The 25,081-nt window shown below is 37.0% G+C and overlaps 1 protein-coding gene across 8 annotated transcripts in view; it reads right to left on the bottom strand.

The window, feature by feature from the left end:
- The window catches only part of FOCAD (focadhesin), a 136,007-nt gene that overhangs the window by 60,470 nt on the left and 50,456 nt on the right, over nucleotides 1-25,081 (bottom strand). For 7 of the 8 annotated variants that reach the window (XM_054809384.1, XM_054809385.1, XM_054809390.1 and 4 more), the window contains exons 13-20: nucleotides 21,191-21,295; nucleotides 20,678-20,779; nucleotides 20,026-20,156; nucleotides 18,301-18,427; nucleotides 4,160-4,294; nucleotides 3,715-3,765; nucleotides 2,970-3,053; nucleotides 1,064-1,199 (exon numbers count right to left, since the gene is read on the bottom strand). In XM_054809384.1, the coding sequence (XP_054665359.1) occupies nucleotides 1,064-1,199; nucleotides 2,970-3,053; nucleotides 3,715-3,765; nucleotides 4,160-4,294; nucleotides 18,301-18,427; nucleotides 20,026-20,156; nucleotides 20,678-20,779; nucleotides 21,191-21,295 (871 nt within the window). The remainder of the gene's footprint in view (nucleotides 1-1,063; nucleotides 1,200-2,969; nucleotides 3,054-3,714; nucleotides 3,766-4,159; nucleotides 4,295-18,300; nucleotides 18,428-20,025; nucleotides 20,157-20,677; nucleotides 20,780-21,190; nucleotides 21,296-25,081) is intronic. The other variant, XM_054809392.1, reaches the window with a different exon arrangement.

Here is a 25,081-nt window from a genome sequence, read left to right as displayed (position 1 = left end):
TTCTGTATCAGTCTGTGGTCACTGCATCTTTTTATTCAACCTGTTCTGTCTGAAAGTGCATTTTATTTTCCCATCTTCCTGGTAAATTGCTTATCCGAGCATCTATTACGCAGCTTGAGTTTTCTGCTCAGATACATCACTCTCTCTCATTGAAGTCTGTTATGTCAGTCTTCCCCACAAAGGTTCCAGAACTTGATAATTAGTGCATATAGACTCTTTCTCTAGGGGAGGTTGCACATACTCCAGACTCCAATGTATAGAGTATTTAATGAATGGATCTTTCTAGGAGCCCCCACTGGGGGAAAATACCACAAAATACTACTACTGTCTCAGGGAAATCTTTACAGATTGCAATCACACATCAGGATCCCAGGCATTCTATAAATAGTGAAATAACAATGCCTGTGTCCAGGCACTAACGTCACAATCTTGTAACTGGAAGCACAAGATAGTAGTAATGAGAGTAATCAAGTGAACATTAAAAATCCCACACAGACCATCTGTTGAAGCATACTTCAGTATCAATATGCATCACTAAAATTAAGCATTAAGCATAGCACTAATATCTTGACTGACTGATTAGATTTTGTATACAGCATTTTTCTGATACTATTAATACTCTCTTTTATAAAACACTATGGTTTTGAGTGTGGGGTTTTTTTTCAGTCTGTGTTGGGCAAAAATACAGAGCTGCCTTTAAAACTGCTTAGGCCTCTCTGTTGAAGATGCACTGTGATGAAACAATGGGCATCTGAAGTAAATAATAAGCAACTATAGGAGAAAGAAGGATTTTTAAATTATGTTATAAGCATTTTTTCCACCATCAGCACCTCTGACCTGCTGTCTTCCTAAAAAATGGGTTGAGGGTTTTGTTTTTCTCTGAACTTTTACTTCACAGTTTTTCCTGTAAATTAGTAAGATATTTTCCCAGGGGAAGAAAAGGAAAGAAAAAAAAAAAAGATTGCACTTTATTATAATGGGGTGTCACATTAAAGTCACATGTCTGTACAGTCACTGTGATTATAAATTTGCAAAGCAACCTCAGACACTGAATATATTATACCTCCTAAAACAGAAGCTGGCGTTAGAGTCAACAGCTTGATATATGAAGAACCTGGAACAACAAGATCCAGCTCCTTCTCCTCTTCTTCATCTTCTTTCATGTCTGCCTCCTCCAGTGGGTCAACCTCTGGTCGTGCCTGAAAGATTAAAAAAAAAAAAAAGGAAATGTCAACACAAAAATTCCAAATCCTCATTACCTTTCATGATTCCAAGTGTCAAAAAAACCAACTAAATAGGAAAAGTTCCCCATTTCATTAATTTCACTCCATTTCATTAATGTGAAGGTGAAAGAATAACAGCTTTTCTTCTACCTGAATGAAAAGCAAGACTGGTTAATAAAAATCACATGGGTATGTAAATTCATATCTGTAATAGTAAAATTCATCTTGACACTTATGGACTGAACTAATATGACTAAAACTTCATTTTCATGTGATTCTACTTCAATCATAGAGTAAAACAATGTTTTATATTGGCACTTTAATATACAGAGAGCATTTGTGTGTCCAAAGAGCAACGAAGCTGGTGAAGGGTCTAGAGCACAAGTCCTGTGAGGAGCAGCTGAGGGAACTGGGGTTGTTTAGCCTGGAGAAAAGGAGGCTGAAGGGAGACCTTCTCGCTCTCTACAGCCACCTGACAGGAGGTTGTAGCCAGGTCGGTATTAGTCTCTTCTCCCAAGTAACAAGTGATAGGATGAGAAGAAACGTCCTCAACTTGCGCTAGGGAAGGTTTAGATTGGATATTAGGAAAAATTTCTTCACCGAAAGGGTTGTCAATCACTGGTACAGGCTGCCCAAGGAAGTAGTTGAGTGACCATCCCTGGAGGTATTTAAAGGACATGTAGATGGGGTGCTTAGGGGCGCGGTTTAATGGTGGACTTGGCAGTGTGAGGTTTGTGGTTCGACTCGATGATCTTAAAGGTCTTTTGCAGCCTAAATGATTCTATGATTCCTGCTAGATGTTATTTTTCCATCCTCATTTTCAGAATCTGAAAAACTGCAACATATTGACAACACTTTCAATGAAAACGTATTTACTAATTTTCTAACGACAGTAAAGTAACAGCATCAGTAATACAGAGCTACATACTACCGTGCAAGAGATTTAGTATTGCAGCAGTGTTTAGAGATTTCCCTTATTCTATCTTACGCTCTTCTATGCAAAACACATTTTTCATTTGTAAGGTTCATGCTTCTCGCTGATTTATATAAATCAGGTATGCTTTCTATTTTAAAGTTGCTTATTCTGACCTTTTCACAATAGCCAGTTACAACGCGTAAATGGAGCCAATCTTGTAATAATGCAGGAAATAAAAACTTACAGTAGTATTTACTACGCCATAAAGTACCAATGGACTACTGATTATTGCCTAGTCTGTCTTATAAAGTTAATGTAAAAAAAAAAATCACCTTATATTTTCATAAAGTTCAGAACAGAAACAGAGGAAAAGTTTTCAGCTTAATTTCAAAGAAAGCACCTATTTTTCAAACTGACATCAATTTCAGGGTAAAAAACACTAAGCATGAGTGTGACTGCAATGGATGAAGCAGTAATCACAAGAGCTGCTTAGTGTCAAGACTCAACTGTAAGCATTAACAGAAGAGTATAAAATGCAAATCAGGAGTTCAAAAAATAACCAGCTGATTTAACTAATGAAAGAAGAAAAACCACCTTCTGACTGTTTAGATCTTACACAGCCTCCATGTGTGCCTCTCCCCTCCCATAAGTCTTAGTTATGCTAACGATACATATCATCCCATTTCAGCAGCAGCTTATATTCCTTCTAAGAGGCTCTGATGGTTGTTTGGTAGACATGGCACAAGGTTTTACTTCCCTTCCAGGAAGATACAACCCATGTCAGATGGAAGTGTCATATGTCCTTACTGTTAAGTGTACAACATTGCTACCTGTTCAGGAAGATGAAGAATTGTATGTTCTTCAAAGCCAAATGATGACAGTGATTTATAGGCCGAAATGGCTACAACAGTATCCTAGAAAATTGACAGGAAGAAAAAGAAAAATCATAAGCACAGCACATGGTATTGCTACCTACTGGAAACTCCATATGCAAAAAGCCTATCTACTAACCACTGAATGCTGAAAAAGACTTAAAAATAACAATGTTTTCCTAAGGTGCACTCTTAATTGCTTACTTTCTATATACAAATGCAAACTACCAAGACCAATTATCTAGGCTTGATAGTAAACATTCTGATTGCTACAGTCTATTGTTGCTGTGAGGGTAGTTTATGTAGAAATATCTGAGTTATATTTAAACCAAAATACTTTGATTCCACCAGCCCCATGGTGGTGATTGTCCAACGTTCCCACTGTGTTACAATACCCCACCAAAGAACTGAGTTGTCACAGCTTTGTCAAGAATGCTTCACCACGTCAAGGCTAAAGTCTAACAAAGGAGTCAAACTACTTTGTGTTACAATTCTCCTTGGGAATGGCAGACCTTAGGACCATTGGTTACTTTTCATGTGCATTACATTGCTTCAAAAACAGTGTTAAATGGTCAATGACAAGAATAAAACTCTATTAGAAATGAGATTGCTGACACTGATAACCTTGTCTCAACAGAAAGGTATAAAACTTAATATCCAGTTGCTGACACCAGGAATGAACATTTTCAGTTGTGTCACCTACCTTGTTTTGTGTGTTGTTCCAAAGGAAGCTGAGAGCTTGAGCTTTGAATTTCTATAAAAGCAAACAAAACATGTATTCAGATTTTCTTTAACCAAATAAGCAGTTGAAATAAAGGCAGTTACCCGAAACAAACTGCTGCCACATCAACATGCACTAAACTAGGAAAGTGGAACAGGCGCAGGTCTGTACTGTAAACGCATTCACATGTCCTCATATTCTGGGTGAGGGAAACCTCTGATCAACCTTGCACTGGAATTTCTCACCTATCTCCTAGGATTCACTAAGGCAAGCTAAAATTGTGAAATTATGGAAATGTGCATTATGATTAAGTTGAATTGGGCAATGGGTAAAATTTAAAGATATTAAAAAACAAGCAGGCATATTTAAAACTCAGATACAAAGATACACTAAAAGAAGAGACTCACTTTAGTCCATGAGTACATACCTCATATTCGTTTGTATTCACTGTTAACGAGGGAACCAGGGCAAACAATTCATTCAGTGTTTTTAAAATGAGGGGTCTTGTATCACAGCTCAGCTTGGGTGACAGAGCCTTCCATGTAGAACGGATGCAAACAACCTGGAGGGAAAGTGAGAGGCACCATTACTAACAGCAATCCCAACTTGGCTTAAACAACATTTGTTTCCAGCACTTGCATTCTTTCTTCGTACTTGGGAACAGGAATTAATGTAGGGTTCACAAAAACACAAAAAAAATAGCAAGCATGTTAAAAATTCACTTAACAGTCCCACAATATATTAACTGACATCATGCAACAATACTGGACAACACTTCACCAAATAAAGCAGCTACCAGAAGGAATAAATAGGACAGTGTAACAATACACGTAAAGCTCTAGATACATCTTCACATATCGCTACTCTCTACTTCACTTGTTCAAAGTAACTTAAAAGCAAGCTGTCTCTGGGAGCTGAATGGGATAAAAGCACAGGAAGCTACAGAGGAAGCTGTGTTCCCCGGGAGCCCTCAAAAACAAAATGCCCTTAATCTTTCAACGCAACCAAATCCAAACAAATTTGGGAACAGAAAATAATGTAAAACTGCACAAATCCAGAAATCATTGGGAAAATGTCAAAGTGAAATAAACACTAATACCATGGCTTCATTAGCCCTATGCTAAGCAGGTGAGTTCTTACAATTTACAGTGAGAGAAATCACTTCAATGAACCAGAAACATAAAAAAATAATTCTGCTGGGAAACCACAGATGATAGTAACATCATGCTTCCAACTATTAACTTACAAAAACTGTGAAACTGGCTTTAAAATCATAGAATTTATTTTTATTCTGTTAATAATGAGTGTGGAGTCTTGTCATTTGCTTTCCAAGTCCTTAGAACACAGTAACTTCATCCTTTTAAATCTCCCTTTGCAGTTATGCTAGAAACCAGAAAGTTATTGTGCATTAAATAGAAGTTGAAATCACTTTAGACATACTTCTGCAATCCCAGCTGTTAGGTCCTCAAGAAAAAAAAAAACCAGCACAAACCAAATCAACCAAACAAAAAACCCACCCAACCCCCCCGCCCCAGCCAAAAAAAACCCAACCACAACAAAATATTGGCAATTGCAGGTAAAAACAGGAGTATCTATCTGCAGGCTTCCATACTACAAAGAATCCAGTATCAACTAGAAAAATCATGCTTTTTCTGTTTGTTTTGGTTTGGTTTTGTGTGTTCTTTTGTTGGAGTTGGGTTTTTTTGGTTGGTTTTTTTTCCCCTCAACTATGGAGGCCAATATTTGGTTATAGGACAAACATACCATGAAAAGCAAAGTAACTTGTTATTACAGGTAATCAAATCAAACACTCAGAGCACCTTGTAGGGTATGGTTCTAAAGTTGGTATTTTTTCACAGATTAGAAATCACTGGGAAAAAACACCAACAAAAAATTGAAATCCTCCAACAAAAAGGCAATATTCTGCATAGAAAGAAGTCTAACTTGCTCTTTAATACCTCTAGAGGGTAGAGAAAACAAAATAATTAAGTTTCAAAATTTAATAGTACTAGATAGATGTACCCTGGTGGTTAGGTGGCAAAAAGACTATTAGAAGAGAATTCTCATGCCAATCCAATATACACTGGGAAGTATTATAGTATTAGTCAGCTCAACAGATCTGAGGTGGGTTTTTTCATTATATAGACCAATAGGCAAAGTCCATATGAGACTATCAGGTGTTAAGGGGAAAAAGAAAGAAAAAAAAAAAGAAAAAACCCAAGTTCTATAGCTTGTTTCTCAGCTGAATGGTTTCCTTAGCACCAAACAATAAACCCTTTACCCACTCACATTTACTATTTGATAAGGAACAGCAAATCTCTTGGCTTTTTTGCCCTACCCAACTTTGACTTCTGGGGCTCACAGACATTACACCGAATAAAAACAAGAACCAAGTACATTATAAAACATATGTACAGCAACCTCTGTGTTACAGTGTTGTTTCAGAGAAAACATGAAAATATTGGTGCTATTTATCAAGGCAGTAGCTAGTTCAGTCTCATGGCAGCTGTCTGGAATAATATTTTAGAGACATGCTTCACTTTTCAGATCTCAATTCAAAAAGGCATTCCACTTTTAGCCTAGCTTTAAATACACGAACACTCCCACTGAATACAAGATCACTTTTTGTGTGTAAGTTCACGATTATTCTTAAGCACTTTAACAAACTATCCTTAATTCAAAGTCATGACTCTCTGAAATTGTTAAGCAACTTGTCATCAAGGCACTTGAGATATTGTGCCTGGAAATTCATTGCCACACATAATTAGTAAAGAATTTTACAGTATATATAGAAAAGAGCAATCTTTTGGGTCATATGAAAAGACGAGGAAGCAGACACTGGAGTTTTATTTCAATGAAGCTTTGGAAGAAAATGAAGGCTTTGATTTCTCCTGGCTGTAAAAAGGAATACTCACAGGAGAGTGTAGAGAATAATTGTTACAAAAGCATTGATTTCTTCAGACAGAAGGTCCTCCTGAAGCAAAGGGATTACTGCTGTGGAGCAGTACCAGAGATGAAACATGAGCTTTTATTTTTCCCTTTTTTCTAGTGTTGCAAGTCAGCACAGCACAGCACAGCATGAGTATGATAAGTACAGAGGGATTTTTGGATGGCTGGAAGCAATAATGTCCAAATGGAAAAACTGGCACTGTTCCACTCAACCCAGAAGTTCCTGATGCTCAGCTTTGTCTCCAAGAAAATGTGATTTGAGCCTCAGAGGACAACAACTACTTTGTTCAGAGCAGTCACACCAAAAAAGATCTCTCCATAAATTTCAATACTTCCACTTATGGATGGTAAAAAAGTCCTTTTTGTCTACTGCTTACTGTTCACTACAGTATTTTATACAGTAGCATACAGGAAGATTTCAAGTGTAGCTGTGGTCTCCTCTATAGGTCCTTCTTTAAGTCTGAAAGTGATTTGCATAATTTTATACACACTGGAAATTCTTCAGACTATTCCTCAAACTAATCCAGAACCTTTTAGAACTCTATAATGACTTCATCAGCCAAAGCAAACAGCCTTTCTTATCTTCCAAACTGATGAAAAGTGTTCCAGAAATAAGCATCACTCTGGTCCTTTTGGAAAGGGAGGGGAATCCAATCAAACACTCTTCTTCAATTTCAAATTCATTCACAGCTAATACTCCCCATTATCCTCATCTCGTTTCTCCTTCAGTAGGAGGTGAACAACTTACAATGCAAAATCAGCTCATACTACCAGTTTAACTTCACAGTTACTTCACTATTAACTTACTGATTCCTCTTTGCCATAAAAGCTAAAGTAACAGGCAGCTACTAGATTGATAATGCAAAAGATCTGTTCATCATGCAAGTCATCTTTTTCATATGCTCATATGTTTGCATTCAGCTTCTAGAACTTGGATTGAACCCTAAGATCTCCAGTGAAAAGATCAGCTTTTGTTCTGCAGGTAGGGCACAATGATTTCAAAAGCTGATTTCACCAGCTGCTGCAGAGATTCTTTGCCGAGAAAAACAGGGATACCGCATGTGCCTGTTCCCTATCCACTCCTATTGGTCTAAAGCTAATCAATTTCTTTTTTTTTTAAACCCTTCATTTATGCTCTTTATTAGGTATATCAAAGTAATGTCAAGATTTACCTCTAGGACTAAGGCACATTTCAGATGAAAAAGGAGACGTCTAACTATCAATGAGCCTGTGTTTCAGACCATCCACACGCCCAGGAAGACATCACTGTATCAGGTCACATTAAGAATATTTGGGGTTAGGTGTTTAGAATGTTTCTAAGGATTAGAGATCATGATGCTGCCATCAGTGATGTCTTCTGTATTCATCCTGCCTTCTATAAAGCTGAAAGACTATTAGGCAATAATGACTATCTACCTATTCACCACAACTTAACTGACTTTGTATAGTGAAGAAAATAATGACTACAAGTTTACACTATTACTCTAACTACAGCACAGCAGTGAGACCTAATTGGTCCTACTTAGCCCCTCCTGGACAAAAATAAGCCTCACCTGGCTTATTTTCACCTTTAAAGATCTGCATGACAGCTCAACAAGCAGTCAGTACAATGTTTTGTATTTCTAGGCCCTGAAAAACATCTATGGTACAGTTCTAGCTGAAGAATTATACAAAAATCACAAGAAGCAGCGGTCAAGTTCCACAGGAAGACCTGACTAGATAGTATTATTGGTATTAACACTTTCCCATTTTTCCTTGCGAGATTTTTCCAGTTGCCCACACTCTGTTTCAGTTAGGAGCAATGTATTCTAATAAAAACTTAAAAAAGTTTCCCTGCAGCATTTGGTCAATCCTCACACTGGTCCCTGTGGAGAATTTAACTTTTCAGATTTTGCCAGATTATAAAATAATTCTGTCTGGAAGTTACCAGTTGCTACCATTTGTCTTTCAGTCTCAGGCTCCACTGCAACAAAACCAGTGCAAAACAGGAACAGTCACAAAGGAAAAACAACCACCAAGAAAACTAACAAACACCAACCCACCCCCCCCAAAACCACAACAACAAACCAAAGAAAAACATCAAACCCATAACAATGGAGGCTTAGAACCAAAGTCTAGACAAAAATGAAAAAACAGCTATGGCAGAGCATATATATACTCAGCCTTTTAAAGGGGAAAACACACCAGAACTGCAAACCAAAATTCTTTAAACAATCTGAACAAGCACCATGAAAATTTCTTCCAGGTCTATGAAATTAAAGCAAAGCAACAGAAGACTCAGTCAATGAAAAATGCAAATCCATCTATGTAATGAAATAAAATGAAGGGATGCTTATGAACTATTTGTTTATGCTATTCCATAAAGGCATTAAGAAAGATAGTTTTAGTGTTATTCTGCACTGAAAAAACCAGCATGCGTGGTATCACTAAATTCAGGTAATTGCTGAATTAAGCAGTCACTTCAGTGACTGCAAACCACATTTTAGAGTGCAATTTAAAAAACTGAAGATGCCTTTTGAGTTGAATCCATTTCAGGAATAGCAAACCTATGAGTACCTTTCTATGGTAACTACCACTGATGGCTAGAAACACCTAATCTGGTAACATTCCAAGTGAAAATGATGCCTCTCCCATCATTCAAAACACACTGTTTGCAAGAATAAGAAAATACCTCTTTCCAATATTCAGAAAGACATATCTATCTATTAGCACTGCAAGTTCTTACTAAACTGAACTATTTAGAAATTTAAACTTTGTAAGGAGCTAGTTGTCTGGAAACAGAAAATACACCTTGTATTAATATACAGAAAAACAAATAAAGCTGTAGTCATTTTATATTGCCATTTAGGAAGACTACAAAATTATTAGCTAGCCAAGAACTTTTCCTTTCATTCTTTCCTATAGTATCACACACATTCCCCAATTTCAGCTAATAGGTGAAAAAAAGGCCATTAAAAATAGGCAGCAATCTAACAGATGTTTCAGATTTAGCAGATATCCATACCATATCTAAACGATGGCAAATTGCACTCTGTGATAATTGCTTGGAACAACTAGACTTATTAGCATTTTCAGTGTTAAACCCCACCACAGATGGAACTAAGTGAAATCTGCAGGAATAACATATACCAAATGTCTTTTATCAGCTACATTGAAACAACATACTGGTTTTGGACCACCTATATTTGGTATGCCAAAAACTTTGGCCCTCTAGTAAGTTACACATAAACAATAGCAGTGTTACAAGAAACATATGGTATCTTATACAGTATTCCACTGGTGATTGTTTTGCACACATATTCAAGTATGTGTAAGCATCATATGCACTTACTGCACTATTACTGCCATACAGGATCCAGTACTTAGCAGACTGTAGTAAATACAGTATCTCAGTAGTTCTGTCAACACCAAAATACTTTCACTTTAAAATCAATTTTAACAATTTTTTCCTTTCACAAAGGACTTACTTTTTTTACTGTATGTATAAAACATTGATACTAATGGCAGAGATTATGTTAACATGCTACAGATTTGAAATCTATTCATATATGTCTATCTTGGGAAGTGGAAGTCCAGCAGAAATTCCATTTTTCTACTGGCCAAAAGAAACAGCCATGTTTCCAAATGCCAAACATTTGATTGAGGAATACAGACATCATATACTTGCAGAAAGATGCATTCTTCAGTACAGCAATATATATATGTCAGCAGATGCAATTTTTGACTGTTCTGTTTTGGTAATCAATGACTTGCCAGTCTCCCGCGTGCTCCACATGCACTGAAATGTCTTACCAGACTGCGACTGCCAACTTGCTGTCTCAGTCAGGATCACAGCATACCAAACATAACACACAGTCCCAAAATACACCAAATCTAACAAGCTGTATTACTTGAGAGATTAACTCCTTAGGGAAAAAAAAAGCTGGATCATACTAAAAAAAATATGTTAAATGACATTCACAGTTTTTTGTGAGTCTTTTCAGCATTTCACAATCAAATGTTTCCATTTCCTCCCTCACCACTGCTGCTGTATTGTTCTGGAAGGCAAAACGTAAAAACCACGACTTTATTTGCTTTCCTGGTATTTGTATTTGGGGGGGGGGTGCTGGTTTTAAATAAAAGGAGTTTTAAACAAAAGAACGTACTTTAGCTATCAAAAAAATTTGCCAGTGAAGTTTCAGACTTGACCCTTCATCATAACACTGCCACTATCTGAAGCCCTAAAGTGTGTGTGTGTGTGTGTGTGTGAAATAATAAAAAAAATCTTCACTTCGGATGAGGTCTTGAGGTGCTGGCCAGGCACTGAAACAAATATCCCAGATGCATTATATCAGTTAGTTTTCCAAAGTCCAAAGGTGTGCAGCTGTCACCTTACACAGATTATAAACTCAAAGAACTGAAGGCTCAAGCCCTGCAGAACATTGAGATGCTGGCAGGACTGAACAGCATGAAGGGTCTTAACTGTATGGCAGAAGAAGGATGCTCTTGTCTAAGGCATTCTCCTATCCTCTCAGTATGTGGCACTCTGGATCTCTACTGAACACAGAAACCATCTTCACCACAGTCCCATTAAATAGCTATGCATGAAGCTAAACAACACAGTGAAGAATCAGTGGAATTCTCCAAAGCCAGTGTTTTCTCAGATTAGAAAGGCACATATTATTCTGGTGGCTAGTTAAAAAGCTCTGTATTGAGGAACTGCTCACATTTCTGGGATCCATGACCACACTGGGAACACAGTGTTCTGAATTCAATCCCCACTTCACATTCAATTCAATACAGTGACAAAAATAAGCATCAGCCTATATCAAGCTCTTGTTCAATGAAACCACTAAACTACAAAGACATTATTAAAGTTTGAGTAATAGTATTTTCAGTTCGATGGTGTTCAATTAGATAATCACAATTTAGAGCCATAGAGCAAGGTTCCTTTGGCATTTCTGACAAAACTAAAACTATCCTACTGTATGTTTCCAATCTTTTAAGAGCATCTTGACAACATCCATGATGTTTCTGCTCTTGCAAAGAACACTTGCAACACAGTTCCCAGTATAAAGCAGATGGTCCTTTAAGATGCCACTTTGACAGCTGCCAGATGAAAAATGAAAACTTAATTCAATAATCCAACATTCAAGTGTCAGATCTAAGAAAGTCCCAACCAAATTCTGGTTCTCTGGAGTTAAAGGTGGGAATGTTTGAAAAATTGCATTGCTGCATCCAGAAATGATAAAATACTGGCAATTTTGAAACTGTAGTTCTTTAAGAATGCAAAAAGGGAAAGTTTTCTAAATATCAAAGAATAACTTTAAAATAGTTCAGGTGTATGTTCGTGTGTTTCACTTCTCACTGGATGCCTTTAAAACAAACACACATCTTTCACATGGATTCACACATCCTTCAATTCACACTTGGTGAATTGATCTGAAGAAGGAACATGATTTAATGTGGCCAAACATCATCTGGTACACCATAAATACAGAAGCTGGAGCATATCAAAACTGAGCATAGCTGTGCATTCTGGCCTGTAATTAATGGACTTCATCCTCAGTTGCTATAACACTAAATTTCCTTAAAAAATATTTTTTAACTCTTAAAAAGTTAAGACTGTAGAATTCTTCTGGCTCTTTTATAGACTCATAACATAACGGTAGTCCTACAGAAAACCTCCTACCAAATGAAGTACTGTGAAGAAACCAGTGGAGCAGGGAGGATGGGAACAGTGGGGAAAATAGGAGAGAGGTACTTTACACACTAAGTTCTTATAAATAAACAAAGGAAAAGGTTATAAAAGCAGTAATAACCTTGACATGATGTCTTTCTGGAGGAATAGATGACTGTGATAAACATCTTGTGATGAACTTTCTCTGCTAATCATGAATTCCCAAGGAAAAGCCCTGTGATTCCAGAGTCACTGCTCAGCTGGACAAAGCTGTCCTCTGAAAATGCAATACACCCTAGAAAACTAGCAAGATAAGAGAACTTTACTTCATGACACTGATATGCCAATTACTATCTGCAGAAAAAGAATCAGTGCTAATCAGAAAATGTATGTTCACAGATCTATGACACACAAAGTGTCATACTTTGGTAAAAATTCTTTTTAAGTCTGTTTTCATCTTTATGTTATCTGTTTGATGGTGTGGTTTTTTTCATTCTGGGTTTGTTCAAATTGACAGATCACTGTCATCTTGAGACATTAAAAACCACACAATTAACAAGCTCAGTGCTTCTGGTACAGTGCATTTTATTTTAAATTTGCATTTTCTTGTTATTTTTAAAATTTCTTTTAAAACAGTCCACTGACTGGACACATATTTGCTAGAGGGGAAAAACTAAAAGCTATGATTTACTGATGTCAGGGAGAGAAAAAGCACTCTTGCTTCAGGTGACCTACTGCCCTAAGAGGGTGGGGAATCATGGGAAAAAATAGGGAACAACAACATTTAAATTAAATTTCATGTTTGATCTGGGGCAGGGGAGCAAGTCAGAGAAGCACATAATTTTAAGCACTATTTCCTCTGAGACAAATATCCATTCATACCAAGCCCAGCAAGGCTGGTGCACCAGGTCTAATCACAGAATCCTTGATTCAGAGAATAAGGTCACCTAGCCCAACCTACCCCACAAAGGAGGGACAACTGGATTAGGCTATGCAGGGACTATTTCCCTTGCTTTGTATGGAGAAATGATGGCGTTAACAGTTGTAAAATAGTAGGTGTAAAAATTACTTGTAACATTTCTTAGCTCTTTATAGTTCTTTGGGTTCAGCCTTTGACATCTGCAGGTATCACAACCTCTTCCAATGTAAACGAGGTACAAGATTCCTCTCCTTTTGGGTGGATCATGGATCACAGCACTTGTGTCACAACAGCTCTCAAGCCTTTTGGTCGTGGTTGGCATAGCTGTTCCCTGTGATCACAGTGCTGCAGCCATCATCTTACAGTCCATGTGCCTTCTATCCTAAAACAACACATCAAATGAGAAACGAGTTTTTCTTCTTGATTTTTTTTTTAAATCAAGACATATTTATACTGCTCAAAACTGATGGTGTAAATGTTTCTCCCCAATTCCTTAAAAAAGTGTGAACATGTCTGAGTCAGTCAGACCAGCATATGGTGGAGTGAGTACGTGGCTCAGCCTAACGTAATAAAAACTAGACAGATAACAAGAGAATTTCGAAGAGAGTAATGGGCTTGAGCTGGCTTCAATCTACATACTCCTTCCTGGCGACTGGGGATGCTCATCATTGCAGTGGTGAGCATATTATAGAGTCTGGTAATGGGAATCACATTGGTATTGTGATTGAACTGTATATTGCAATTGCTATATTTTGCTAAATGTAATTTACATTTGTATTGTGATTTCAGTGTATTTTGTATCACTCTACTGAATCAGAAATCCTGTGTAATGACAACTATGTTCAAAAAGTAAATTTGATATTATACATTACATTCTTCACGCATGGAATATCTAAAATAACCTGCTCAGAGAGTATTGGACTCTGATGCACACTGTGACAACGAAAAATGACTCTTGCTGCCCTATGACATTTGTGAATGAATATGATCTAGGAATAAATTAGAGTAAATAAAACCGTCTTCTCTTCAAAACACATTTTGCCCAATAGTCTAAAACTTGCTGACTTGACAACATGACAGTGCTGCAGAGACAGAAGCGCTACTATTAATCCTGAGGATTAACAGCCAGATCACTACTCAATGCCATTTCCACAGTAAAAAGTTCGGCTATGACCATCCTGTCTATAGAGTATGTCCACATTCAAATGCAAAATGCTTACATTGAAATTTCAGCTACAAAAGGGGAATTCTTTTTGTGGACTACACAAGCAGTTTTCCAGTTTCCGCTAACAGATTATAAGTACTTGGAGCACAAGTTTCCTTAATTGTGTCTGCAATGAATGCAACATGAAGTTGAAGACCAAACGGGAGAAGGAACATGCAAGTTAAAAGCCACCGTTAGTGTTTTAAATTACAAAGTTTAAGACAACATTTATTAAAATTACAAGTCATATTGTGTGTTCTGAAGAAAGTAAGATTTTCCTAAGCTTAAAAAAAGTAGTAACTTCCCTACCTAAAATACACTAATGAATTTAGTCTTCCTGAAGCTATTCAGTGTTCCTCAAGCTATCACTATATACCATTTCTTATAAAAAGTGCAAGAGTACTAGCTATCTTATTAGCAAAACCGGAAGACGAGGTTAGAATTCTGTTCCAGCCTTGAGAAAAAAAGCAAATGAAGTGTCAAAATACATGAAATGGCAAAGCCTGGGAAAACAAAAAAAGGGAGAAGAAGAGAAGAAAACAACATGGAAGCACCAGGTAGACTACACTAGTGTACCACACATCCTTATTAAGTGACAGAAAATGACGTTGCCACTGTAGTGAATGTTTCCAAGATGAAAGGAGGCTGGGTGCACAGGTAGGTGCAGAAGGATTAACTGTTTGTGACTATGTAATGCATTCATAAAAAGAAAAATTAAGTTTACATTGCCACAAGATCTTTCACATTTCCAGCTTTCAAAAACCAGCAATTGCACCAGTGATAAAGATGCACCAAAATGGATTTCGGTAGCTGACTTGAAAGTGAAGCTGGTGACATGATTTTCATTCAGTGAGGGCATAGATCACACCATTCAGATCAGGGCGGGGGGGGGGAAGCAGCAGCACTTTTAGGAGCAGTAGCAGGTACTCGGGAAATCAAGTAAAATGACAAATATTCTGATGGTGGGTGTTCACCAGACGGGTCAGACTGAATGCAGGCCCATAACATTCCCAGTCAATTTATTTAACTCATTCAGTATGTGGAAAAAACCTTAGCTGTACAGAGTTCACCCTGGCAGCCTGGCAGCTCCCTTCAACAGCAGATCTGCACAGGTAAGGAATTGCACCTACACTACTGGCTAAAGAGTTCAAAGAGACATTATGATGTTAACTACATACAAGGCGAAGGATATAAAATAAAGGAAAAAAAAAATGAGGAGTAAATCAGACCTGAGAAAGTGAAACTGGCAGAAACTTGAGCCCAAGAAGAATGTAATGATCCTGTGATAATATCTCAACACAAACCCACCATTTTAAGAGTACAGTTTTTACTGTTTAAACAACATCCATCTTTGTAATTCCTACTAAATGTTAAAATCAGTCTACATAATTTGTTCTCACATAGCTTTTCAGTTCATTATATTACTCTGCTATCCTGGTTTCTTTCTAATCAATAAAACAAATACATGTGGAATGAAGAAATAAACAGCAAGAAACCACTTCCACAAAAAACGTGGAAAGGAGTTTTAAGTACTATGCTTACCATCTTCACTCTTGAATGTTTCTTGGCTTGCATATACTACTTGATACATGAAATCAATTAGATGCCAGGATAGAGGGCCTCATAGGAAGTACTCTGGCTTCTGTTGAAATTGCTGGGAAAAAACCCCAAAATATTTGCCCAGAAATAGGAAGTGTGGCCTGGCAATAACTATTTTACATTGTTGACATGCAAGTCACTGTGCACTATTCATTAAAGGCCTTTTGTCATACCCTCCTACCAAAAAAAAAAAAAACCCAAAAAACTTTTAAGTCCCTCAAAACCTAACCTAATACTCTTAAATGCTATTGACATAGTACGTACTTTCTGTAAAGACATTACATTTACACAAAACAATTACTGCAGTCAACAAAATGGAAAACTCTTCTGTCACAACATTCAACCAAAAAAAAAATCAATGGTGCAGAATGTTTTATTATAGTATTACTTTTACAAAGGAGCCTGAGACTCTCAGAATTCAGCTTTGACAAAACCATGTGGTGTAGAGGGTTCCATCATCAACTATGTCAACACTATACATATAAAAACATGGTTTGTTATAGCAGTGCGGAAGTTGACTGAAAATAAGGTGCTCACTAAAATCCTGCACCTAAGCAGCTGCACATGGAAAAGCTCAGATATTAAATCCCTTTCCTGTGATTATCTATTGAGACAGTGGCAGAGAGCGAAAGCACCAAAACAAACCCTTCTGACCAACCTCTATGATTTTGCCCTTGAAGGTTTCTGCACCGCAAACTGAAGTCTAAATACTAAACAAAGGACAGACTGCATTACTTAACCCAAACAGTTACTTGGTTTACCAAACCACAAGAGAATTCCCCATTAAAGTTTCAGTATACCTGAGGGCAGTTCTGGTCTCCCAGAACGTTACACTGGCATGAAATGGAGGAAACAAAGCAAGCTGAGGAGGACTTTTAAGAATTAGTACAGGAAAAATTGGTACCTGTCTACAAAGTTATTATTTCCTTCCTTTCTTCCATCCAAAGTATCTGGAGTTGTCTCAGCATTACACTTCTCAACAGCAGTACAGTACGTCGTTCTCAAATGACGTTTTTATAGCAGGATGTGAGATTTGTCATAGGCCTAGCTTCTGCTTCTTTGTAGGAAACAAAGTCTATCTATAATCCAGTCTGGGAAAACACTGCTTAATTAGTAAATGAGGTCAGCATTCAAAGAACCCTATGTGACCTTAAGAAAAGCCAAACTCCATACCAAAAGGAAATACTGAGTAAGTTGGTTCTTAGTGGCCACTGTCTGAAGCTTTTTAACTACACTGAATACCATGTCTGTGGACTGCTAACCATTTATTATGTTGTTCTTGAACTGCTGACATGATCTCAGACGTATAATGTGGCAATGGCTGGAGACTTTTGCTGGACTGGCCTCACTACAGTAAACACTGCACTAAAAGTGAAAAAGTGGATAAACTTAAAATTGCTGTTTGTCAGAGAACAGATAATCAAATATTCCTGCAGGCTATCATAAGTCCACTAATTCAGATGGCCTGCATAGCTCACAGTTCATCTATAGTGTGAGTCACAGCATGTCTGTGCCTGCATCAGCATTTCTGGGATGTCACTGTGGAAACAAAGAGCCTTGGCTCCTAACTCAGGGATAGGATCACAGGATAATTTGGGCTGGAAGGGACCTCAGGATATTTCTAGTCCTACCTCCTGCTCAAAGTAGGGTCACTATGAGATCAGACTCAGCTGCTCAGGTTTTTACCCAAAAGGAACAAGAAAACCTCCAAGGATGGAGAAAGTACAACTTCTCTGGGCAGCATGTTCCAATGCTTACTTGTCCTCTTCATCAGTAAGTAATGAATACATTAGAGTAAAACAGAAGCCACCTCATTACAAGTGATTTTACTTCCCATCAGGTACACTAGATGAATGATACCCAGCAGGGCAGGCCAGTAAAAAGTTATCAAAAATGAGATTATTTATATACTTTTCAGCCAGTAAGAAGTATGTGCCAAACAGCTGTTCTTTTCAAATCTCAAGGAAAAATGCATGAAAGGATGTCTTTGAAACAAACTGTGAAATTGACCTAAAATTCCAACCCATGTGTGAAGGGCTGACCTGCTGCAGTAGAAGTTCACAGTACATTTTCCCAGGAACAATTAACTGATGTTGGAAGAGAGGAATTAAATTTGTCAGAAGAAAAAAAAAACTGCAACAATCCAATGTACTGTTAAAAAAAAAAAAAGCCAACTAGGAAAAAAGTCCATAATCCACAATCAAAACAAAACACAGGGACAAGCCAGTTTAATCTTACCTCAGCCTCACAAAGTGCCTTAAGACCCTGTAATGCTAGAGCAGCAGGCGAAGCTTGATCAGGTTTTGTGCATTCATTTAATATCTGGGAAATTGCAGCCAACATGTCTGCTCCATGCTGGTACGGTCTAAAGGAAGAAACATGAAGATACAAGGCAATATTCATGCATATACACAAGTTCTATTCTATAAACATAAAATTCATTAAGTATTGTTTTTGTTTAGGTGACAACTAAAACATACTAAAACTGGAAGAAAAAAAAGATACAAGGGAGGATATGATAGAGAGTTCTAAAGGCTGAGTGACATAGAGAATTAAATCAGCAGGCATCAAATTCCAAATAAAAGATCACCAAGTGGTTAAGCTCTGGAAGTTTTTTGTCCAACGCTGTTGTGTATGCTAAAAGATTACATCATTCAAGAAGTGACTGAGAAGGAAAATCCATGTGTGCAATTAAAGACACTCTTCTTTGCTGCTTCTTTGTTGTAGTCTTCTGTAAGTACTCACTACAGTGTTTTGGTGGAGATTCTGGAGGCAAAAGATTTTTGGCCCTCCTACATCAGACAAGAACATTTTTCCAAATTTTTTGCTGCTGCAATATCATTTGTCTCTCCTTCAATGACTGCATGGGCTACTTGTTTGCTTTCCAGTCTTTTAGTATTCATTCAGTTTTATTGGGCAGTGATGGGGGAGGTGTCAACTTGCTGACTCAGCAGTTCATCATACTGTTTCTGTAAGAACTTGGGGTAAATAAGCACCAGGCTAGGTGATTCATATGCATGGAACACTCAAGCTTCCTCTATTTGCTCTCGCTTTCCTCCAAATAATTTCTAACTGCATGAAGATCGTACATACACCTCAACTCTAACTACACCACTTACCTGGCAAAAAGAATATTATAGCTGCATTGAGATTTATCTCTTGCTTTTCAGTTTTGTTTGGGTTTTTAAAAAATATTTCTTGAAGAATGCTTTTTGGCAAAATTAAAGAAGGTTGAAGAGGTAAAGGAAAGGGTATATTCTTTTTTTTTAGTTGATGATTGAAAGATACATTGATCTTCCCAGATGTTAAGTAACTCACCTTCAAGAAAGAAAGTGAAAAGTAGAACCCAAAAGATAGGTGGCAAAGAGAAAAGATGCTACTGTGCACGTAAGAACAGAAATAAATTGATAACGTGTTTAAAAATAATCGTTACAGGAATTGTAAATTATTATCAAGTACTGATATTCATGGATTGTTAGAGCTGGAAAGGATCAATATATCATCCAGTTAGACTTGTATTCTGTGGTCAGTATTATATCTGAATAAAGATCAGGAATTTACATGTGACAAAACACACTTTTCAGAAAAGCACTCAATCTTTCTTTGAATAGATCAAAAGACACACAGATCTTTAGTTGTTTCTTCTAATGTTTCATCACTCTTTTTTATAATTTGGAGGTGGCATGCTTTAAGTTTCTACTCTGGATCAGTACAGGATGCATGTTTTGTTTCAGGATGAAGACATTTTAATTTTCACATTATTTATATGTGCTTTCTATTAGTTATAATATAAAACCTAAAACTTACTAGCTACTGAGACTACCAATGTCAGTATCTCATACAACTAGGAAAAGATCACCCACAACTAATGTAAGAGTAGGTAAAAATAATTATGCATCTTTTCTGAGAAAAAAAGAAATGTTCCCCTTACAAAGACATAAGATGGATAACACTTGCACTTACCTCTGGCTACATATATCTCTTATACAAGCAGCTTTAGCAATCATGTTTTCCCATTGAGCATCTTTGTCAAGAGACAAAGAGGGCATATTGGACATTGCCAAGAACTTCTGCAATTCTGGGTAAATTCGATCCTAGAAAAGATTTAATTTAAAAACTATCATCACACCTTCAAAAGTTAGCGACAGGATTTTCAATTGCTAGCACTTTTCCATGACTTCTAAATACCACTATTACTGCATACCATACTTCTCTTTCTTTCATTACTGGAATCTAATGCTGCATTGATATGTAACTGGCTTTTGCAGACTAAATCTGTATTGTTACTTTATAAACAGAGAAGCAAATAATTGACATGTAACTAAGGTCTTGTTCTTACTGCACATTATGAAAAGCACAAAGCTGTCCTTCAAACACTTTTTTCCCTAATTTGAGTCTGAGACCTGATGAAAAGTAGGTTTCATGAAAGACATAAGTATTGACATTTTTCACTAAAACAGAATCAATATAGGTACCACTTCCACCATTTATTTCATACTGCTGATACTGAGCTACTGGTGTAAGCAATGTTCCAAAATTAATTTCCTCCCTTGGTTAGATGTAATGAAGTTTTTCAACTACACTTATCTTAGTGACACTACAAGAATTTTCTAACCTGTCTTTCCCATAAGGATGTCATCAGCCGCAAAGTAATCGCTCTAAGCTTTGGTGTGCTCCCCAGCATGTGTATGGTGCGTAGAATCTGAGCTACACAAACCTGAAAGAATTTTTTTAAACAAATGTCACTTATTTTTTATGTCAAAGAACAAAGACAAATCTACAAATCATTATTTTACACCCAAGCACAACAAGGAGATAACTGTCCAACTGTGATGTCATAAAGAAACTGGAAGTCATTTTCTGAAAAACTTTAGTGTATAATCAGTCCAAGAGCATCTTTTCATTTTATATATATAACGATGATACAGTGCAGACAATAAAGCATAATGTACATTTCAATCCTTAAAATAAATGTCATATCCCAATCAAAATGTTAGAATGTTAAGCTGAAGCTTATAAATCAGTTGTTTTAAGCAATCTATGCATTGCTCAGTCTAAATAGTTTTTTATAAATAAATGAGCTCTTATTGATACAGTTTTTGTTTTACTAAAAATTTTTCATTCTGACCTTGTGTACACCCAGTGTAGGTAACGTATACAATATATCCCTGTAAAGTGCAGGCTCCAAAGGTCTTCCCAATTTAAATATCAGAACTGGAATCAGATTTGGGACCTAATATAAAACAAAAGCAGGAAATAAACTTGGAACTGGGTTGCCAACACAGTATCTTATATAAGACAGTGAACTTCTCAGAACATATTTAGAAATTGCTACCTTTTTCCATTATTTTTTCTGTTGATAGGAAAGAGAAAGGAAAATTCTGAAGTCTGTAATTTCATAAGACTTACAACTTATTTCTTTTTAAGTTATCATCTTAAAAGCACCTTGTTATGCATGTTCAGCTGTAACCACTGCAATAATCTGATTTCCACAATAAATTAATTTTTACTTGCAATTCCATTCCAGGAACACTGAAAGGAACATGTAATTGAAAATGGCACATTAACATACACACCAAATCAATGAAGAAATTATTGCAATTCAGTTCTGTCATATCATATCCCACAAATCTCTCATTGAATACAGCATAATTTTCTGCATTCTTTAATATATGGTATAAAACTTCCACAGACCTGCCCCTGAATTGACAACAAAGGAAAGGAGACTTATTTACCTCCATTCCCCTTTTATTTAGATCATCAGTGGTTTATAAGCACAGTGGTTCAAAAAACTATAAATGGGAAATTCTGTTACAACATTCTCTCAATATGCATTTCATATGAGGTGATAAATTTTTTCACTGTACACAGGTCCATCTCATTCCACAGAAACTACAGAGCAAGAATAATGAATAAAAATCCAAGAACTCGGGGATTTTGCATACTTACCTCTGTAATTATTGGTTCCAAGTTACAGACCCCAAAAAATACTGTATGTTCTAAAAGGCATCACTACTTTTACAGTTGAGCAATCCAAATTCATGCTTCTACAAGCTTAAAAACCTTTGTTCTGGAATTTATATTTAAACCTAAGGAATTAACTACAATACATTCTTTTTTCTGGTTTTCCAAATACTTAAATAGAATAAATCCCTTTACAACCCAAAATTTCCCCACATTTTTGACTGACTAGTCTCCCTCCCTCCCTCTCTCTGTTTCCCAAGGTTGTTGAGGTAGTCATCATCGCAGCACCTGCCTAGACAGAGGACTGGCTTTACTGTAAATCTTTCAAAGCAAAATCAATAAAAGTGGCTGAGAATTTAAGGTAGTATTCATTTGAGCAGACTTTCACACCCAGGAGCACTTTCCATACAAGTTTAACAGTGCCTTGCTTTCCCATCTGTTTATTCCAAACTGAAAGCATCTCCTTAGGTAGCACCCTCACTTCCCTTTCTTCCGCATCTTTGGACTGAAGATAAGTAGGGCAGTTTTCCAGCTTTTGTTGTTTACTGGCTTTGGCTGGGATAGAGTTAATCTTCTTCGTATTTGCTTGTATGGGGCTGTGTTTTGGATTTGTGAACAAAACAGCATTGATAACACAGGGATGTTTTAGCTATTGCTGAGCAGCATTCACACAGCATCAAGGCCTGCTCTGCTTCTCACAACTCCCCACCAGTGAGTAGACTGGGAGTGTAGAAGAGGTTGGGAGTGGACACAGCCAGGGTAGCTAACCCCAACTGACCAAAGCCATATTTCATACCATATGACCTCATGCTCAGCAATAAAACTGGGAGAAGAAGGAGGAAGAGAGGACGTTCAGCGTTACGGCATTTGTTTTCCCAAGTACTCGTTATGTGCGATGGAGCCCTGCTTTTCTGCAGATGGCTAAACACCTCCCTGTCGATGGGAAGTGGTGAATGAATTCCTTGTCTTGCTTTGCTTGTGTGTGTGGCTTTTGCTTTACCTATTAAACTGTCAACCATGAGTTTTCTCACTTTCACCCTTCCAATTCCCTCCCCATTCCCACCGGGAGGGGGAATTGAGCAAGTGGCTGCATGAGGCTCTGTTGCCCTCTAGGGTTAAACCGCAACTTGTACAAATTATTTTTTTTAAGTTACCTTTTACATAAAAACTGAATGGCAGATGAGCAAAATAGAAATAAGGTATCAGAGACACAGATGAGGCAGGATCTTCATATGAAGCACAGATATTTCAAAGAGAACATTCAATTCTCCAATTATACATGCATAATAACTAGTTTTCTAAATAAAAGCTGTAGAAGCAAGACTTCTTCCATTAGATGAATTAAAATATTTTATACACAGAAAATGTAAATTGCAAATGGGTTAATTAAACAACCTGCTTTACACATATCACAAGACTGTTAGATTTATGCAAGCAGAAGACTGGAAATCTGTATAGATGATTTTACAGGAATCTAGGCTGCGACTGTAGGTTTCAAAAGCCAGTATGTTATAAAATACATCAATCAATTTTCAGGATTTCAGAGATAATTAAGTGGAGATTATTTGTTTACCTAACTGTGTATATCTTATAGCATAGATCAGCATACAAGGTGGTTGTGAGAATAGCTCATCCGAATATGCAAAGCTCTAAGTGACAAATTTAGCCTTTTATCTCCTTGTCTCAGCAGCCCATACTGGCCCAAGACAGTTGTAGACCGAGATAGTTTTGACGTATTTCTCAATATCTGAATTAACTGTGTAAGTCACACTAACTTTCCAACAATTCAAGGTAGGTTATGAGATGGATACCACTCCTCCTGTTTAAGTGGCGCCATAAACCTGACTTTCACCAGAAGAGTGGTGGTTCTTTGCACATTGCTCTGAATTTATCATTCTGCTTTTCTTTCATCATAAACTTAACTCATCCAGAATAAACAGTCCTGTAGAAGAATAAAACACAACGAGAAGTAAGATACTTCTGAGAGTAACAGACTCCCTGAGAAGCAATGTACCTCATGGTTCTTAGATTCTCTCAGATTTTCTCTCGTATGACAAGACAAGAGCAAACCTTTTAAACCCCAAACTCCTTTCACACCTATCACATGGCTTTGCCCAACAGAAGTCAAAGGAATGAGCCCACATAAAACCCACCTCACAGCACCACCTTGGAACAGGGCTTTAATGTAACTTGTGGAAGGGAGCTCCTCAGTAATTCTCTGAACTACCTTTTCTTCTCTGTTCAATATTATTTATTTATTTTTATTTTTTTCTCCTTCCCACCTGACTTCATTATCACAGCTCAACTGCTATTTCAGACACACACAGCAATTGGGATCTTTCTCTCCTATTCCACTCTCTGGGGGCTTCCCTGAATTTATTGCATCAGGTGCCTTAATCAGCACATTCCTCCTAGCTGAAATGCTTGGTCACACTTTCAAGACCATCATCATCATATTTTATAAATCCTGCATCATAAGGAGTATTCCTTGTTATCACAATATTCTTTAAAGTACAAAAGCAGATGGGGGAAGCAAGTCATTCCAAACTCAAGAGCACATGGCAGAGTTTGATTAACATCAATTCTGTTCCCAGTCAAAATTCATTAATATGAAATCTGTATTAACACTGAAAAAACAGAAAAATGAAACCTTCACTCACAATATGAGATTTAATTTGCTGCTCTACCTTTCCTTCCCACTCCCCAACTGTAATGATTTGTTTAAACTAACCTATTCACAATGATGTTGTATTCCCTGCTTTACCCATGCCAAAGGGACAACAGCACTGCCTAAGAGAAAATTATGTTCATTAGTACACAGGAAGAAAAAGAAAATTAACTTCCTGATTAAATTAAATAGAACCCAAAAGAAGATTTGATTACAAAAGGCTCAACATCCTGAAAGCAAGAACCTATTTTGGTTAAATCAATACAGGAAGAAAAAAAATATCCCCTTGAAGCTAGGAGACTTGATAGATGGAAGCAGTTTTATTTCTGGGCACCTGTTGTTCCTTGAGTTTTAAGAAAAAAAAAATCACCTGATTCACTATTACCT

Source organism: Grus americana, chromosome Z (assembly GCF_028858705.1).
Source record: "Grus americana isolate bGruAme1 chromosome Z, bGruAme1.mat, whole genome shotgun sequence".
NCBI classification, from domain to species: domain Eukaryota; kingdom Metazoa; phylum Chordata; class Aves; order Gruiformes; family Gruidae; genus Grus; species Grus americana.
This window is presented reverse-complemented; position numbering and strand designations above follow the sequence as displayed.